This window comes from Sceloporus occidentalis, unplaced genomic scaffold, assembly GCF_023333645.1.
Source record: "Sceloporus occidentalis isolate IW3139 unplaced genomic scaffold, rSceOcc1.0.p SCAF_277, whole genome shotgun sequence".
In the NCBI taxonomy this organism is placed as follows: Eukaryota; Metazoa; Chordata; class Lepidosauria; order Squamata; family Phrynosomatidae; genus Sceloporus; species Sceloporus occidentalis.
This window is the reverse complement of record NW_028317257.1, coordinates 629,523-649,121: the sequence shown is the minus strand read 5'-3', so window position 1 is coordinate 649,121 and position 19,599 is coordinate 629,523. Positions and strand designations below refer to the sequence as shown.

The 19,599-nt window shown below is 39.2% G+C and overlaps 1 protein-coding gene across 1 annotated transcript; it reads right to left on the bottom strand.

Annotated features, from left to right (window-relative positions):
• Nucleotides 1–259: 259 nt before the first annotated feature.
• Nucleotides 260–18,606, bottom strand: LOC149275605 (conserved oligomeric Golgi complex subunit 2-like). Its single transcript, XM_089504540.1, has 18 exons — nt 18,535–18,606; nt 17,003–17,164; nt 14,444–14,509; nt 13,856–13,936; nt 10,663–10,763; nt 9,773–9,881; nt 8,812–8,991; nt 8,180–8,304; nt 7,359–7,485; nt 6,352–6,491; nt 5,544–5,605; nt 5,146–5,297; nt 4,602–4,781; nt 4,059–4,131; nt 2,835–2,977; nt 2,305–2,444; nt 551–728; nt 260–361 (listed from the first exon to the last, which is right to left on the bottom strand). Exons 1-18 carry the CDS (start codon nt 18,604–18,606, stop codon nt 260–262), a joined length of 2,193 nt encoding a protein of 730 aa, XP_089360666.1.
• Between the last annotated feature and the right edge of the window lie 993 nt (nt 18,607–19,599).

Here is a 19,599-nt window from a genome sequence, read left to right as displayed (position 1 = left end):
TAGGCTTTAAAGGAATTTTATTTGACCTCTATACACTTGGGCTACGTAAAGTAGAAAATCTCAGACATCAATCTCTTTATTATTGTATGTACAAGATATTTAAATCACTTTATTTTAACATATTGATTTCCCCTGAAAGTACCACTGTTGTTCGCATATACCGTTTTTTTCATTTGTATAATATTAGAAATCCAAAAACCTTGTGAAACATTGGATAAAATGGAAAGGAAAATAACAGAAAAAAGTGCATTTGATAAAATCAAGCTTGTTCTGTTGTTGCTTGTTCTTTAGCCGCTTGAACTAACTCTATAAGAGCTGGGAAGCTTTTTATGTCATTTGTTTCTAAGCCCAAATTCGCAATCTGAAGGAAAAAACAAAACATAAATATTAAGAAAACATAATGCATCTATCTCACACTCTTTTTTCATTGTTAGGCGTCTCAATCAGTGCGATCATTTACTGTACTAAATCCGATCAGAGAATGTACCAGCATGTGGTACAGAAGTGGTACTGACAAACATATGCAATTTTAAAAACTTTTTTAGCATACCTGATTCCCCATATATTCCACATCAAGCGCCAACTGAAGTCTGATTTTATTATCATCAGTAGTCCCTCCGTTAGATGTGTTAGACGATGTTGTGGTTTTTCGAGCTTGTTTAAGTCTCTTTAAACTCTCTTCCATCTTCTTTACAGAGCTGAGAACATCTGATACAGTGTCATAATACCTAAACACAACAGGGTAAAGTGTCATCTTCATGGCAACAAAAAAATGGGGGGCCAGAATGCCACATTCAATAAACTAAAACCATATCAGTTTGCAGATGAATGTTGCACAAGGAAGAGTGGTATCCATGTTTAACTTGCAGGAGACAATAGCTACAGATAATCAGCAGCTGATGACTTCTTTATGAAGCTTATCTATTGAACAGTGGAGTGACTTGCAGTAAAATTTCATAAATCACATTAAATATGCATTGTTCTACTATTAGAAAGATGACCCTTGATATATTGTTAATTTAGTGGGATCACCAATGCGATGCTTACTGAATAAAGCCACAGGGCTATGATGTTATACTCCAACATGATTTGTCACTGCTGTCATGAATGGACAAAGATAGAGATAAAGACTCCTCTGCTTCTTCCCACTACACCACCTGTTAGCAGGTGGGACATATTAGGCATGAAAGATGGGCAAGCGTAAGGATCTGAGCAACTTTTAAACGGGCCAAATTGTGATGGTTAGACGTCTGGGTCAGAGCATCCCCAGAACTGCAGCTCGTGTGGGGTGGTCAGTACCAAAAGTGGTCCAAGGAAGGAAAAGCGGTGAACCGGGGACAGGGTCATGGGCAGCCAAGGCTCATTGAAGCACTTAAAAGGGGGGGGGGGGGGTGAAGGGTGGCCCATGTGGATAAATCCAACAGATTAGCTATTGTGTGCCAAACTGCTGAAAAAGTTAATGTTGGTTCTGACAGAAAAGTGTCAGAACACACAGTGCATTACAGTTTGATGCGTATGGGGCTGTGGATTCGCAGACCAGTCAGGGTGCCCATGCTGACCCCTGTCCACTGCCGAAAGCGCCAACAATGGGCAACTGAGCCTAAGAACTAGACCAACGAGCCATGGAAGAAGGTGACCTGGTCCGATGAATGTTTTCTTTTACATCACAGGGATGGCCGGGTGCGTGTGCATCGCTTACCTGGAGAACACATGGCACCACGATGCATCCATGGAGGCCCTACCTCGCAACTTACAGGACTTAAAGAGGATCTGCTGCTACCGTCTTGGTTAAGATACCACAGGACACCTTCAGAGGTCTACTGGAGTCCATGCCTTGATGGGTCAGGGCTGTTTTCGTGGCAAAAGGGGGACTTACGCAATATTAGGCAGGTGGTCATAATGCTATGGCTGATCGGTGTATTTTTCTTTGTTGGCAGGCTAAATCTTGACTTCGACTAATAACTCCATTTATGGCAATAACTATTCTTCTTATAAAGAGTACTCATAGTATAACAAATACATGGAAGGTTTATCTGCATTGAGTCATTGGTTTTGCTTCAGCCGTACAGTAAAAAAAAAAGAAAATATATATATAGTGAGGTGCTTATCTGCATCCATCCACCCATAACACTGTAATAAATAACAGTCAAAAACAACATAATAGAGTCCCAGATTAACACTGGACAAAATTACCTTTGATCCACCTTTTTTGACCCAGAGAGCATAGATACCAAATGTCTACTGTAAAAGCAAAAACTGTGCCGATTATGACCAATTTTTCTTTATAAACATTTCGATACATACCTCTGAATGCTGCCAGACAAGGCACCTGTCAGCCAATCCTCTCTGATTGACTGCTTAAGCAGATTTTTGTATTCATTTTGAAGCTGATAAAGGTGCTTCAGGGCATTGTCCAGATAAGGAGAAGCCTTGGTCGGTAATTCCTAAGTAGTATTAAATTGGTATGTAAGCAAGGTTGATAATCAAAACAAATTTTATATAAATTTATACTAAACAATGAAACTGGGATGCTAAGATGTATTTCTCAATGAGTCTTTAAACCTTAAGAACAACTTTTTCTGATCAGTTTTAGAAAGATAATGCTATAGTTTTAAAATCAGGTGTGGGGGGGCATAAAAAGTCATGATTTAACTTTAACAAATAAGCACCGAAACTCAGCAAGAGTTGAGACCAGCTGGGTTAACTATGTGGTCACCTTCTACACATAGCACAATCTCTATCCAAACTACTATTAAGCTTTGGATATAACCTTTTTTATGAGGAATCACATATTCATGGGATTTAAACCTAATGGTATTACAACAAGTACTAACCTTGTTTGTTCTCCTGTAAAGCCTGGGGACCTCAAGGGCGCTCTTTAAATAAGCAAAGCAGGCCTCGCTAAGGTCATTTGTAATTGTCTTATTAATTGCCAACAGAGGTATGGATATTGCATTAAGAGTATCCTCTAAGGCACCTACAGAGATCATATTATAAGGGGGAAAAAAGCAGAATAAGAATATGCAAAAAAATAAGAAAAAGATACTGCACATGACCTATACTATACTACTATATATGCAACTAGTAGAAAATGTTAAACATTTTTCCAACTTGCACTTTAAGGGACACTCCAGCCATCTTCTGCTTTTTAATGAATATGATAGCCGAGTGTCTGAGTAACTAATGAGAACCCCCTCTATATATTTCCCATCGTTTTCCAACCACATCTACTTACAACGCAGAAAATGCATTTGGTCTCCTGCAAAACAGCTTACAGTTGCAAGGGGTTCTACCCAGTGAATAACTGCAGAACGCACTCCTATTGTTTTTATTGGGAACATTAATCGGCTGTTTCAAGAAGCCAAAACGGATGTCAAACACAGAATGACGATGGGTAATCAGCAGCACCCCTGAAGCTGCAGCATTTGCACCAAGTAGTGTTTTAATAAAAAAAAATATTCTCTGGTGGGGCTTTATGGAACATAAGAACACAGAAGAGCTCGTCTGTAATTTTTGTGTGTTTTTAATATAAATTATTTTTATTACAAGTTTGTTTTAGGAAAATACTGAGTGACCAACACCAGGTTGTGTTAAGAACTTGATGGTCAAGTTAGGAACCGAAAGAAAATAACTTTAAAATGCTGAACTAGATGGGAGGTTTTCTTTTTTTCTCAACAACTGGGACTCTGAGAAAAGCTCCAATAATGTCACACAGCGACAATGGAATTTATTCATTAAAGTTGGTTGCTGGGTGAAGCCAGTGAGATGGAACGGCAAACTTGTCTTCCAACAATTCCTTGGATGGCCCTGTATAAAACATTTTAACCACTGAGGATTCTCGAAAGTCATCTCACCGAACTATGCAGTTCAGATCTTCTTGTAGACAACTCTGCATAGTAAGTTGAAACCACAACCCTCCTGCCAGCTCCTTTAGTGAATAAATCCCAGTGTGTAATACTGTACTTTTTGTATAAGTTGCCAAGTAACTTAAGTCTCATAAGGAACACTTAATGAAATCATTCAATGATCCGGTATAAAATATATGAAAGCAGTCTCACCTGTTACTATGGACATGTTCTTGAAACCAACCTGATCAAGCTTTTGCCTAATTACTTCTGTTAGCTCTGGTAACTAAAAGAAATAAAAAGATCATAAATAAAACGATACTGTAACCTAGATTTTGAGCAATCTTTGTAATTGTTTTGGATTAATTACAACCTCAAAAATGTATCGTATGCCAACATGATTTGGTCCAACATTTATATTAAATTGTATAGACATGGGGCGTTAGGCTAAAAAAAACAAAAAAAAACCAAACAAACCCAAAAGCCGGCACTCGCATAACTGAAGGCTTTTGTTTGGGCCTGTATGTACTTTGTGATTAAATGCTTGGACTCTATGCAAACCGGTATATTTACTGCAGTAAAGGAAGTCTCATTTTTTCACTCTGATAGCAGAAGAATGCCTTCATCAATTACCTACGCAAATTGGACCCCAATAATCATTTCAGTTAAATATATGACCGGAGTGGGATGGAGTTTACCTTTTATACATGTCGGTGTTGTAATGCTAGCTAGTCAAAAATTATTTATTGGATGTACCTGATCCTTTATTTTGTCAACATCTGCAACAACAAGCATGAGCTGACGTGTGGAAACGACAGAAGGCTGCGACTCTGGCGCTGACCCACTTGCTTGGTCGTCACTGGTGGTCAGAGGCGAGGGGATCAAGTTACTCATTGGCTGCGGAGTTTTACCATCATTTGTTGTCTGAGATGCCAACTGGAGATAAGCATTCAAAAGACAAACATTGAAAAGAAATAATAGCCCCAAAAAATCAGGCCCAAATTCAATTTCAAATAACATTAATCTTAAATGAATATTTTTTATAAGTTTTGTTTTTATTAATTTTTTTTTTTTTTTTTTTTTAGCAGCCAAGGCAAAAAAAAACCCCTCAGAACTGGTCTGGCAAATGGAGTTTTGGGAACCGAGAACTGAAAGTTAAAACTTCCACCCTGATCTACCTTCAGCAATCTGAGGTTGGCTACGGGTCACTTTTGCCAGTATGTCCCTAAATTACTTTTTCTGCATTCAAACGTAGTTTTAGAAATGCTGCTATATAAATAAGAATATAATGAAGGCTTACCTCTTTAAGAAACAAGCAGTAACGTGACAGCAATTGAAGCGTTAGTTTCCAAAAACGATGTGCCAGTAAAGGTAAAAAGACCTGATCGGACCAGCAGGACGTCAGGCAGGTCCAGAGGACATGGGAAGCTCGAAGACAGTAAGGACTGCCAGCTGAAAGGGAAGGCAAACACATGTATGCATGAAACAACTGCGACCACAAACACTTCTTGTGTTGTACAGAGGCTCACTGGTTACAGCATGATAGAATATCCAGATTACAGGCCATACAACCCAAACACGGCTACTACAACATGTTTTATACCCTCGATGCAGAGCGGCCATTACAGTGCAACATAAAGGGTGTTATCAAAATGTATTTTATGAAATAACTACACATCATGCACTCAGATATTTTACCTGGTGCATCTTCTAGGCCAGCACACAAAGCGGATTCAAGACATCCTGCTATTTCCTTAAATCTAAACAGGAAAACAAAACATTGTAATACTTTTTGGTGCAGCAAATACTCTCCCAAACTTCGGCATAACCTTTATTATTCATAAGTAAATAACATTGATATCAAACAACATGAAACCAATTTTGGGTACCTATTAATATCTTTTGTTAAACATTATGCATTCATTAGTATTAGCTGTCTTAGAGATTTCATTATGTCATGCAAAGCCTGCAGTTACTCTTTCAGCATTCCCTATAATATTTCAGAGCTTCTGTTAATGAAGTGACCTTCACGGGTTAAGCTTGGCTAAAGAGCTGAACCCAGCAGTGGTTAGACATGAGACAACCCACTCTTCAAACGACTAGGTATAGGAGGTTTATCTACACTGTTCTTAGGGCTCATCAAGTCATCTTAGTGACAATGCCTACCCTGTATATCATCATTATAAAGAATAGTACTTGATACAGTACATACAAGAACCGACAAAGTAACTGTTATACGCTTACAATCTAGGGTTAATATAAAGAGACTTTCAACAGCATGTTGGAATCCTCCTCCCCCTTTTTGTGTTAAGAAGTGTTGGACCAATGGAATAAAATATACTGTTAAAACAACTAATTTGGCAAAAAAATTACAAATGTAACCATTATGGAATCTGTTTGCTTTTCACTTAACCCCTATGAAAGCTTCAAACGGATTTTGTGCAGCGATAACCCTGGCATAGGTTTTTGACCCGAACATTTTTGGGAGTAAAAGTCACGTGTTCACCTTATCTGGAAATACACGGGCAAATTCCACTTGTTGTTAAAACTGTGATAGGACGGATGTGCTCGTAATCGCTTAACGCTAGTTTGAGATCCACACTGTCTCTCAAACTTTCTCACAAAGTCCATGCTTATGGTGTATTTCTAAAAGGAAAAAATAAAAGCAGTAAAATAAAAGCAATTAAAAACACTTTCAAGTATAATAATTGTTTTCAATAAAGCAGCAAAACACAAGTTATCCCTCGCATTTAGCAAAAAAAAAGCACATACTACTACTATTCAGTATGGTGACAACAAAGGTATCAGTCTGGTCCCTAAATCATTTATGGACCAGACAGCAAACTATGGACGCTGTCTGTATCTGTTTTGACCTGTTCTGTCCTAATTCAGGGCTTCAGCTATTTCAGTTGTACTACGTCGGCAAGGTGGATCTTTCTTTAGAATGCCATGGGCCATTATTACCTACTATGTATGTTAAATCAGGATAAGATATTAATAAAAAAATATAAACTGAAAGAGCCCCTAAACAATCAATGCATACTTTCATACGCATTGTTTAAAGTTGGGGAAAAAATACAAAATATATTTAACTTAGGGAGAAGTTGCAGTTTTCCACCCCCTCCACGTGCCGATGTTTTACTCTACCGGGGTCTGAATAGATCTGTGCCCACAGCATTCACCACTGGAACCGACCGTTGGTAAGTAATGTCACATGCAGCGAGATCTGTTCAGCCTAAAACATCTCCGGTACAGAAAGTAACCGAGGGGTGGAGGGGAATGTATATGGGGGGATTCTGCAGAATACCTTCATGCATTTGCAAGAGGGACGTCATGTCGAATTTAAAGGACCCCTCAGGTATCATTTGCATTCAAGTGCATTTAAATTGCATGACATAAAGCTGAAAGTATGGGTGAAGCACAATCAGAAAGAGGTGCAAACATGAAGCATGACGCTAATTGTACAATACAAAATCTTGATTACAAAAATGGCAAGACCAATATTTTAATTACCTGATGAAATATGTCTGGATTTCCTGGGCTGAAAAGAGACGGTAATTTTTCCTCTAAACCTCGTGCAATTTCGGGCCAAACAGAGGTCAATAAAAAGTCATACCCAGGAACCATGTCTGCTTTATCACTATAAAAAAATAAAAAAACATGTATGAAATACAATTCAGATTGTAAGCTGACAAGTGGGGCCCTCAAAAGCCCACCATTCTTGCCAGAACCTTTGTGTAAAAGTACCATAAAGCTCATGGGAAGGGTTCGTAACGGCTGTTGTGTCTGTATGTGTTAATGTATATTTGTTATGTTTGTGTTAAAATTGCACAGCGCTGCGTAATTTGTTGGTGCTTAATAAATAAAAGGTAATAATAATAATAAAATATACAACCACAGTTATGCACCAAGGATATTGTTCAACAGTTTGTTATATCAGGCCCTCAAGTGGTCATTCTACACCATGACAGCTAAAGTTGAACACCTAATGTTATTTATTTCACAATGCCATATTTGCATTAATGTATTTTTCCACCTGAACTTGTGTTTTCTGGCTATTTCATGCGCCTCATACAGTCCATTTAAGAAAATCACACTACACTCTTATGGTACATTTTTACCTAATATTCCAAATAACCGTCAATTTGTCAACCAGAGCTTCAATGGTTTCGATACCCTTTACCTTGTCCAGTGACGGAGACCAGTTGGACAGTTTATTACAGACATTTATTAACTCTTCATCAGTTTTTAATTTATATCCTAATTACAATATGTATGGTTGTTTCAAGTTGGTCCACGAAGGGATGAGGAAGGTAGGTGAATAGGATTTTTACCTGGATATGGCTCCTCCTGTTACTTCCCTAAGAAGCCTACAATGGTAAGGAACAAACTCCAGGAGCTTATTATACATGGCTTGTAGCCCGTTGGGATGAGACTGTACATACTGTTCCACTATCACCTGCAAGCACAGAAATCATAGGTTAAGGATGAGCAGATCTAAACAGAGCCTGATCAACAAACCATTTCTTTAAATGACAGTATTATCTCTTTAAAGAAATCTAAAGGAAGAAGGACGAGAGGCTTAGGTGTAACGTAAGGAAGTTTTGACAGTGACGGTGGACATGTGTAACAACCGTCGAGCACAAGCTGTAAAGGTTAATGCATATAAAGATGCATGGAGTAGGCATATGGCTATAATGAGTGTATGACCTGGAACACATTACGTTTTTCTTGTTTTTAAGAAAATGTGACAAATTAACTTCTCTACCACATTACTAGGTACAGCGTTCCTTAGTCAATGGACCGGTTGGGGAGATGGTCGAAGCCAAGTCAGCACAGACCGTGTGTTATACATATAGGTTTCCATGCAAGTTGACAACGTATGTATATCTGCTTCCAGTAACAGTGGCCCATAATCAAAGAGGATATCTACACAAACAGTCGATGTTATACAGGTGAAGTTTACCTCCTCAATATAAGGTTTCACCAGCACCTGGCCCACTAATGCTTCCGCATCTCTGGTTTTGTCAATTGTTGCATATGTCCGTAAACAGTGACGTATTATATCCACGTTGGAAGTCTGAAGACCTTCTAAGAGCAGACCTTCCAGAGACTGCTGTAACATGGCCGTTATGCCAGCAATACGCTTCAAGGCAAAGAGAAAGAAAACAAATTTTTAGAAAGCACTCTAAATTACTGTTGTTAATGTGGTCAAGCTTTGTATGTGTGCGTGTGTGTATATATAATTATGTGTAATTATATATAAAACATACATGTCACAAGACATTAACCTGGCCAACCTCGTGTTCTAGGGAGCTGGAGAAATGGTATACCAGGTGCGATATGTAAATGTGACTGATTGTAACAGTGTAAAAATATATTTGATGACACCTGTAGGATCGTATGATCTTGTCTTATGACTGTATCATTCCCATAAAGCTACGGGAATACATTAACATTTATAAATGCTCTTTAAAGCTTCATATATCAATCTCTACATCCATACTTCAAACTGCTACATTTTCAGATGGTCTTCTCATACATATTTTAAAGATGTGAAGTTTAGTTACGACTTGAAACAATGTGGTTTATTCAATAAAAGTAGAGTCCTCATATGAGTTGTGAATTTAGCTTCCTGTTATACATAATGAAGGTCACTCCGGTGAGCTTCTGCTTCAAGAACAGCTTGTCTGGTCGGTTATAATGTATAGTTAAATCAGCAATATTTGTTTAAAGTCTTCTTGCATGTGGAATTATGTATTATAATCCCTTTCGTGATGGAGAAACCTGACCATTTTGTCCTTTCATAATGAATAGTGAAATGAGAGAGCTTTGACCACAACTGCCCTGTTCCTGCCCATGCCATTAGCAAATAATTCAAATACATGCCATGAATGGTATAAATATATATAATTTCAGATACTCACGGGTCTCAGTTTATCCAACAGAGGCATGCCCTTGCTTTGGACTGCATGGAACTGTAACTGGTTAAATTCTGTGGCAATTCGTTCCAGGACCTGTCCAGTCAACAACGGGCTAAAAAAAAATGGATAAAGTGTAATTTTACACCCTTTTCTGTGTTGGTCCAATAAAAGGCATCTCCTTTGAACATCTCACGTACCCAATAAATTTAGAATTTACTAGCCAAAAGGGCTACTTTCATTCTGAGCAGTAACAAAAAAACCTCACATTGATGTTTCCCTTTCGGAAGTTCCCCACTACTTTAATACAAGACTACTTACATAATATTCTTTTATTTCCAATATAAAAAAATAACTTCTGCCTATTATTTGCATGCCTTTTGTTTTTTGCTTGGAATTTCAGTTTCCATAAGTGCCATTTCCGTGCAATGTATTTGTGAGTTAAAAAGATGTACCATAAGGACACAGCGACACTAGATGCACACTGTATGGCCAAAAGTATGGGGGCACCTCACCATCACACCTATATGAGCTTGTTGGAGATTTCACTCCAAAACTATGGGCACTAATATGGTGTTTGTCAGCCATGTCCATCAGACTTCCAGTGAAGCATTATTCATCCCTCCAGAGTCCACTGACAATGTACAGTAATGCTTTACACCCCTCTTACGGGCGCTTGGCATTGAGAGTAGTGATCTTCAGCTTCTGTACAGCTGCTCGTTCAAGGACACCTATTTCATGTCACTGAGCTTTTCAGTACGACCCATTCTACTGCCAATGGGCGTCTATATGATTAATTTATACATCTGTTAGCAACGGGTTTGGCAGAAACACTAGCCACCGGAGATTGGCTGTATCTACTAACATGCATAAACTGATGGCATCACTCGACTGACCTGCTTTGATCAGAACCACCCTCTTTGCAGCTTTGGGAGTTAAGTATTTTTTCAATCTTTTCAACTGAGCGAATGACTTGAATCATCCTTAAAACACACATCTGTAGATAAAGATAAAGAAATCTTTTAGTTTATAACAATAACCCATCTTGAAATTTCTATATTGCAGTTCAGTAGATTTTCATTTCTACTGACACCAGTTTAACCCCTTCGTGACAAAGGCTGATTTTACTTTTTGTACCCTTCGTGACAATGGCCTTTTTAACTGAACCCACACACATTAGATATTGTTTTTTTCCGGACAAGAAGGGCTTTCTTTGGATGACATTGTTTTGATTGTATCATATTATTTACTATTAAAAAAAGTATAAAATATGGTGAAAAATTTAGAAAAAAATGACTGTTTCTAACTTTTAGTTGAAAAATCTTTTACTCATCTATAAAAGGTAATAAAAAAACCTGCTAAATAGATTCTACTAGGTAGCGTTTTGCTATTTCAAAGCCATTTTTTCCAAATCTGGTAATTCTTCCCCCCATGTGCCATTTCAGGTATCTTTGAAGCCGGCCAATGCAATTTACCCCATCAAATCATATATTTTTGAAAACTAGACAGCCCAGGGTATTCCAAATGCTGGTATTTTAACCCTTTCCAAGCACTTATTCTACCATCAGCCTTTGACAAACTTTATGGTAGTAATTTTTTTGCATTTGTTTTTTCACACACATTTTACTTTAGGTATGAATAAACAGGTTCTGGTATATGTCACTATCAAAAAACACCCCAATATGTGTTTAGCAACATCTCCTGAGTACAGCGATACCTCACATGAATGATTTTGCCTGGCTGTTTGGGGGCAAAAGGGCCACATTTGGGGCATGCACATTTTTCAATGTTGAACTTTGGCATTTGGGGATCCACTGCCCATGCCCTATTTGGTACATCTTTGAGCCGGGCCATTTCAGTGTGCCCAATAAAGCTATATATTTTTGAAAACTAGACACCCCAGGGTATTTCAAATGCTAGTATTTTAACTCTTTACATGCACCATATCTACCACCAGTCTTTGTCAAACTTTGTGGTAGTCATTTTTTTGCATTTGTTTTTTCACACACATTTTACTTTAGGTATGAATAAACAGGTTCTGGTATATGTCACTATCACAAAACACCCCAATATGTGTCCAGCAACACCTCCTGAGTACAGCGATACCTCACATGAATGATTTTGACTGGCTGTTTGGGGGCAAAAGGGCCACATTTGGGACCTGCGCATTTTTCAATGTTGAACTTTGGCATTTGGGGATCCACTGCCCATGCCCTATTTGGTACATCTTTGAGCCGGGCCATTTCAGTGTGCCCAACAAAACCATATATTTTTGAAAACTAGACACCCCAGGGTATTTTAACTCTTTGCATGCACACATTTTACCACCAGCATTTTTTTCAAAGTTTGCAGTAGTATTTTTGTGTGTGTATTTTTCCCACACACACCTACTTTATGTATGAATTTACAGCTCCTGGTATATGCTGCTGTCACACGACACCCCAATATGTGTTCAGCAACATCTCCTGAGTACAGTGATACCCCACATGCATGGAGGGAACTAAAAGGCCACATTTGGTACGTGTGCATTTTTCTAATTGGAAATTAGATGTGTGGCCATCCTTCCCCCCGTGTTAATTGGGACCTTGTTGAACCCGGCCAATTCAATTTACCCCATCAAATCATAAATTTTTTTAAAGTAGACACCCCATGGGCATTTAATATGCCAGTATTTTAACTCTTTCCATGCGAGAATTGTTTTAAGCTAATATGCTAATTTTAGTACTTGCTCACAAAAATATATTTTTTATATATATATATATTTTTTTTTTGCCTTTTTTATTTTTTTAACATTTTTTTTCAACATGAAGGTTCCCCTGATAGTGACATCAGTGGGAAATTATTTATACATTATACTGTTTTTTTACTATTTTTTTTCTAATTATTATTAATTTTATTTTTAATTTATTTTTTCTAATCACACTGTGATTAGAAAGCTGAGCTCCACTGACTTGCATGGTTGAATGCAGTACCTATATTCAACCTGCAAGTGGAGCCAGAGTTCTCTAGAGGGTCAGGAGACCGTCTAGCGAACCTTTTCATCTTTATTTTTTTTTTTCCCGGGCCGCCGTCAATTTGCTGATGGCGAAGATCACCGGCAGCTGCGGCTGTGACCGCTATCCGGAGCGGTCACAGTCCATCCCCAGGTAAGTGTTTGGTGTCGCTGGATGCCTCCTGATCGAGGCATCGTTGATCGCCTCCTAAACGCTTTTAAAACGGGCGTCCGCCGCCATACAAAGTATGGCGGATGTTGACGCCCCGGGGAGGGGCCAGAGATGGCCCCTTTGTGCCGATAATGGCGTTGCTGAATGCCTCGAGGTCGAGGCATTACAGCAACGCCGTTTCGGTGCAGAAAGCGAAAATAGATCGCTTTCTGCACCCGTTTAATGAAGTGCCGGTCCTGGCACGTCATTTGTCGTTATCGACTTGAATTTCCGTGATGTGCCCGGACCGGCAATTGTCATCAAGGGGTTAAACTAAACCACTATATTATTGTATATGGTGTTTAGTGAATTTTTAATAGCTTTTTGTAAGGAGAGAGGAAAAAAAACAGGGTGCAAACGAGGACAGTAATGAACATTAAAGAATATAATTCTCAGCTGTATTCAAGCCCTGAAACTCTATTCACACACATTTACTCAACAAGTATAGGGGCAAGAGGTTGTTCAATTGCCCTCCCAGGCAACTATTTGAATAGCAAAGGCCTGGACTAATTCCTGCATTGTAAGGGGAACCTAAGGAAGGATGCTAAGGAGTCGCGCAAGTTCTTATCGCAGATTACAAATTTAGGGTAACCTAAAGGCCTTTTACAGCACTACACAACCTGAATTTCTCCTATACAGAAAACATCAACTGGATTTATGCCGTATGCATAAAAATATCTTTATGTAACTTTTTATCCTGGTATATATCGGAGAAATGTTTACTTTTTCTACTGTTTCACAGTAAATCACATAACTGGTACCTGCTCCCTTCTACTACGAATACACAGATTCTAACATTGTTTTGGTATTTTCAAAAAGGTCAGCATGAAAGGGACTCTTTTTAATGATTCTGTTAGTACAAGAGTCCTAAATACACAGCTCGTACCTTCTTTTTCCTTATATCTTCACGTTTAGCCAAACGCTCATCTACATCCCGGATGACATCCCTTACTGATGTCTTCAGACTCTGAATAAAAGAAATTAATAAAATATGCACACGTTGCAATTATTATTTTTATCTGCAGAAAAATAATTTACATACGCATTGGTAACATGATTTAGATGGTAGATTACATTCAAAAGTTACAGTAAGTACAACACAATACGTCTATTGATATTCTATATTATTCTACTAACAAAGGACAGTGCATACCTAATGATTAAATGAAAGTGCATCTGTCGTTTTCCAAATCCTATGTAATGAGATTTATAGATTTAAAGGCACAGTGCCAGGGAAAAAATATTTCCTATATGCCATACGCTATATAAAATTGTAAATCTTTATCAAATAATATATTTGATTTCACCACTGTGTTCATGTTTCCATCTGAAGGAAAAACCTCTGAGGTTCTGAAAGTTTATGTAACGGTACATGTTCTTCTATGTTGGTCCAATAGGTATCAACCTCAACTGAATACTCCAGGAGAAATAACAATATCTTAGACAACCAAAAATATAAAGCTGTCAGCCATACCAGGACTTCTTCCCACAGCTGTCCCAATGGTACTGAAAGTTGGCTCAGTGCTTTATCCATTCCAACCTGGTCAACAAGAGAACCAAAGCACATATTCAATGTTGGACTTTTTCAAACATAGCAACATTAGTTTGGAAGACTTTTAATCCAATGATAGGGTTAAACTTCATACTTGTATACAGTATTTATGCTTGTAAATTATATCAGAGTGCAAGCTTTCACGGCTACACGTCGCTTCTTGTATATAAAGATGGGATATATGGGTGGGGTAATATTGAATATTTGTTCACTTTTATCAAGAAGAACACATGCTCAAAAGGTAAAGTAAAGCAAATGCATTAAAAAGATTCAAACTGTTTTAAAAATACAAATAATCTGGTTCACTTTCTCTCTGAGCAAGCAGATTCCACGGTATCTATTTGGGGTTCCACTGTAAAAGCTCTGGAAACGTGAGGACTTTCACCAAGAGCACAATAAAACAAAGGTCCTGGCATTATTTATACACACGCATGGTTGCTGCAGATAAGATCCATCATCCTGTTAAACAGGCCTTTATTTATTTTTTCTAAGCAAACATACGGTGTGAAAGAAAAAACACGGATCAAGCGTCTTAAAGGACAACGCTTAATTTGCTTCGCCCAGCTAAGCGAGATTTCTAAGCTAAGCTAAGAGTTTTTCTCATTTTAAAGAAAAATTTTTTTATAAACTACATTATATGTGTTATTCTAGCATATAAACCAGATATCACCCCTAGATGCACTTTGATGATGTGTTTCAAAAACCTTCCCATAGCTGGGGTGAGAAAATGGGCACATGGGGAAAACATAAGGGGTAGCAGAGCTATCACATGCATTAACAGCTGTCTCATTCATTCTGTTTTGTTCTTATGTGTCTTTTTTGTTTTTCTCTGTAGATATGCCTCAATTGCACACTTTATTTGATTCTATGTGGTTAATTCACTAAAATGGGAGCTGGAAGGAGAGTTTGTAGGAGAGTTGTGGTTTGAACCCCCAGAATTCACTATGCATTAAGAAGGACCATGCCTATCAAAATTTATTTTACTGATTTGGACCTACAAACTGCACAGTTCAAACAGTGAGTGGACCAAGGAAATTTGTACTGCCTTAAATGTGTTTCATACAGGGCAATCAGACCCATTCCTGGAACAAAGGCTCACTGGGGTTGGCTCTTTCTGATGTAAATTGAAATGGGAGATACAACTAAAAGCTCTTCTACAAACTTTCTCATTCATGCACCACTCACTTTCTCAAGGAGGGAATGAAATATGCTTCCAGCCAGCTTACAACGATGTGTCTCAAAATAACTTCCCATTGCTCTTCAATTATCATCAATAATGCTGTATCGGTACCCTTTTTGATATTAAAATGGATATATTAACACAGGGCTCGACAAATCCCAGGCGCCAGGTCGCCATGGCGACAGAGAATTTTGTCCTGGCGCCTAGGTTTTGTCAGCCTCTTACATCCAGAAAAAATTGTGGATGTAAGAGGCTAAGTCACCACACGGGGGCGCTGCTGTTGCTGTCTGCCCAGCAGTCTGGGCAGACAGCACAGCCACTCAGAGCCCGCCCCCGAGCCTGAGATCCCTCCCACGGAGTGATCCTGTAGGCTGAAACTGCGGTTGCTGCAAAACCAGCAAGCAATCGTGTTTTCAGCTGCCACAGGCAGCTTCAGGGAAGGGGGTTGTGTGTTGATTGGGTCCCCACACAAGTGTGGGGACCTGACCCAACACCCCCCAGCTGCCTGATCGCTCCATGAGAGCGACAGTGCAGCTTTAACCCCTTCAATGCCGCAATCGCGGCATTTAGGGGTTAATTCCCGTTTTGTACGGGGCTCTGCTGCTGGTGGTCTGCCTGGAAGCCCAGGCAGCCCAGCAACAGCAAAAACGAGCCCCCCACAAGCCCTTTGATGATTCCTGTAGGCATGGAAGCCTACAGCAGTCATCAGAGACTCCCCCTGCAATGGCTGCTCTATAGACCAGCAATTGCATCCCAGCTGCCAGAGGCAGCTTCAGGGACAGGGGGAGAGGGTTCTTCGGTCTCCACATGAGTGTGGAGACCAGCCCCAACACCCCCCTGCTGCCTGATCGCTCCCTGAGAGCGACAGTGCAGCGTTAACCCCTTCAATGCCACATTTGTGTATGACACATTCGTGGCATTGCAGGGGTTAACATTTGTCCCCACAAGCTTGTGGGGACTAAATATCAGTCAATGCTGTGCTCCAATGGAACATCAGCATTGAAAGGGTTAAAAAAAACAATAATTAAAAAAAAAAAAAACAGCACTGACCTGAAAGTCCAGGGTGCTTCCAGGTCAAATGCTGTGGTTTTAGTAAGTGGGCTGATGATGATCAGATCACTCCTAACCAACTGTTAGTTGAAAAAAATCCTGGCTCCTAACTTTTTTACCTGGCGCCTAGATTCACAACAACAGCTGCTGGTTGTTTAGGACTGGCACTAAATAGACTTCTGAGAGGGAACCAGGTTATGAAAAACTGCAAATCTTGATTAAAGCAATACTGAATATAAAATGAAATATACCAGGTTGGTGGAGAGATTCACAAAGTCTGCATAGTCCTTGTTGATCAGCTCTACCATAGCTGTCTTGAGAAGTCTATAATATAGTTCCAAGTCATCCCGAAGATCCTCCAGCTGTACACGTTTTCTGCATTCTGACATAAAGTTATCAACATCGAACCCATCCTAGTGAAGATCAATATAAAAGGTTAGGTTATAAAGTCATTTGGTAACATGTACATATAGCTTAGTGAGAGCCTGTATACTGATTTTAGTAGCATTCATCACAGCTCATTTAGTGGTCTCAGATGACTTATGAAGAGAATTTGAGCCCCATTGGGTTCAAGTCCGATATATCAAACTTCAACTCTAACCTTAATACAATATTTAATATTGATTAAGAGTTTGTGTCTTCCCAATAAACTCAAATCCTACCCCTTCTACTGTTTTGTTAAAGCAATTTAGAACTAGAAAGATTGTAGCCTCCATAACAGGAGAAATAAGCCTAGTTTAGGAGAGAGGAAGGTACCCCAAGAAGGTATCAGTAACAGTATTTGTTTCCTTAGTATTTCTTTCCTGAACATATGACACGACCAAGGAGCTTTCAAGGTTTTATAAAAGTTAAGTATTGGCAAACTAAATGGCATGAGTGTTACTATGAATGATATATCAATATCAGCAGAGAAATTAAATGATTGATGTGTATTGATTAATAAACAATTATCAACTCTACATCCTAGAAGAACATAACTTGACATACCGAAACAGTAAAGTCAATATAAGGTGTTTAAAGTGTACATAACTCTTTGGGAGTTATGTGCAAACAGTGATTTTGGTGCAAGAGTTCTTAGCACCGTAGAAACCCAAATAATGTTGCTGATGATATGACCAGTCAGGCGCAGAGTGGCAATCTGGCACACAGAGCATATACCTTTTGGGCTACTGGCCAACAACGCAACATACTGATCTGATCCTACGCTCCAGTGGCAGATCAGGTGCTGCAGAGTGTGAATATACCTGGCCACGTGCTACATAAGCATAAAACGTAGTCTGCAGCTGCGCATAGCCACCCGGCAACCAAACTTATGTCATCAGGCAGCGGCTGGCCTTAAAGTGCCAGCGCCGTCCCATCATCAGTCCAGCTCTGCGTCCAGCCCACTGGATGTCATGTTTTATACATATCCCATTGGAATTTAGAATTAAAGTGTATCAAATTTTATTATATACACATATTCTGCCCTATCATAAATAGGAGGGTGAGAAGGATTTTAATCTCTGAAGAATTAACACAGGCTCCTGTGGGTTAGTAATATTCAGCTTTTCTTTTTGTAATAAGTATGGTACTTGCAACCAAGCCATATATTGATCCAGAATAGGTCTTGTTTGAAGCAATAGTCATGGCAGATATCCCATAATAGTATTATTCATGACCGTCTAATTACACGACAGGTTTATTAGTATATTTGTTTGCAATGACTTATTGCGTAGGCGAGCAGTTATTCTGAAAATAATTCTGTGTAACACACAGTGAAACTTAAATAATAAGTAGCCCGAACCTTCATGAACTCGTCTTTATCAAAGCACAACGAACCCGGACCCTGCGGCAGCTGCATTCCGACCCGGTCCATATCGCAGCCAGCTCGTGGAAGGCAACAAGCTTACGCGGCACTTCCGCCAACCCCTGCAATAGAGATGCGAAAGCTGGCTGGCAGAGAAGTACAGTAATGGAGGATCTGGATGTCACAGCGACACCTAACGGCCGCCAGCAAAAATGGTGCGTCTCACTGAATGCAAATTCATGAAATATATGTTTTTGTTTTTTGCTGTTGACGCAGAAAACATCTGTGCTTAAGGGAAGAACATATATATATATACATATATATATGCTGTGTTCCAACGGCACATTGTGTTGGCTAATCCAAGTTTAAAAGGCTAATTGATCATTAGCAATTATGTTACCCAACTAGAAATTTCTTTGTTTTTCATGAAAAAGTTACCCCAATGTTTTGAATGGTAGTGTACATAGAACACGCATCAACTGCCTAGCCAAGTACAGGCATAGCATGTGTATACAACGACAGAAACTATACACCTGAAACAAGGGACATCCCAGATATCACATTTTTCCTTTCTTTTTTTGTATTTGAAGAACACAGAGTACTTTAATATGCATTTTTCTTTAGTGGGGCTGTCAGGGGGCAGTAAACACAGTGCCAGTCAAGTTATCTGCTCTGTGAAAGCACAGCACCAACTGTTCAACAATGCAATATATGATCGCAGAAGGAATTATACTTGGGACAGGTAGAAGATAAATACAAATGCCCAAGGATGTGGAGTGGAGGGCTGAGGATTGGTCCCTCTCCTCCAGACTGTCGAATATAAAAGCAATGCAAAACCAATATCATCATCATTTAAATGTATCAACCCTACTTCCTCCTCCTGCTATTTAGATAAATTGTCCCAGTCACTATTCAAAGCTAATATCATTCTCTGACAATGCACATCTTTGCCCCCAAACCACCGACTATACTTCGTATCAATCAATACAATGATTCCATGGTACTTCCGGGTCGAGCTGCCCAGAGAACTACGGCTCCCAGCGCGCTCGCGCAAAGCCTGCC

Excerpts from the sequence above, each read along its gene's own strand:
- LOC149275605 (XM_089504540.1), bottom strand. The coding sequence starts at position 18,606 with ATGGACCGGGTCGGAATGCAGCTGCCGCAGGGTCCGGGTTCGTTGTGC. Across the intron at positions 8,992-9,772 it reads TGTTGGATAAACTGAGACCC|CGTATTGCTGGCATAACGGC; the intron begins GTGAGTATCTGA and ends TTTGCCTTGAAG. Across the intron at positions 729-2,304 it reads TTGTCTGGCAGCATTCAGAG|GTATTATGACACTGTATCAG; the intron begins GTATGTATCGAA and ends TGTTGTGTTTAG.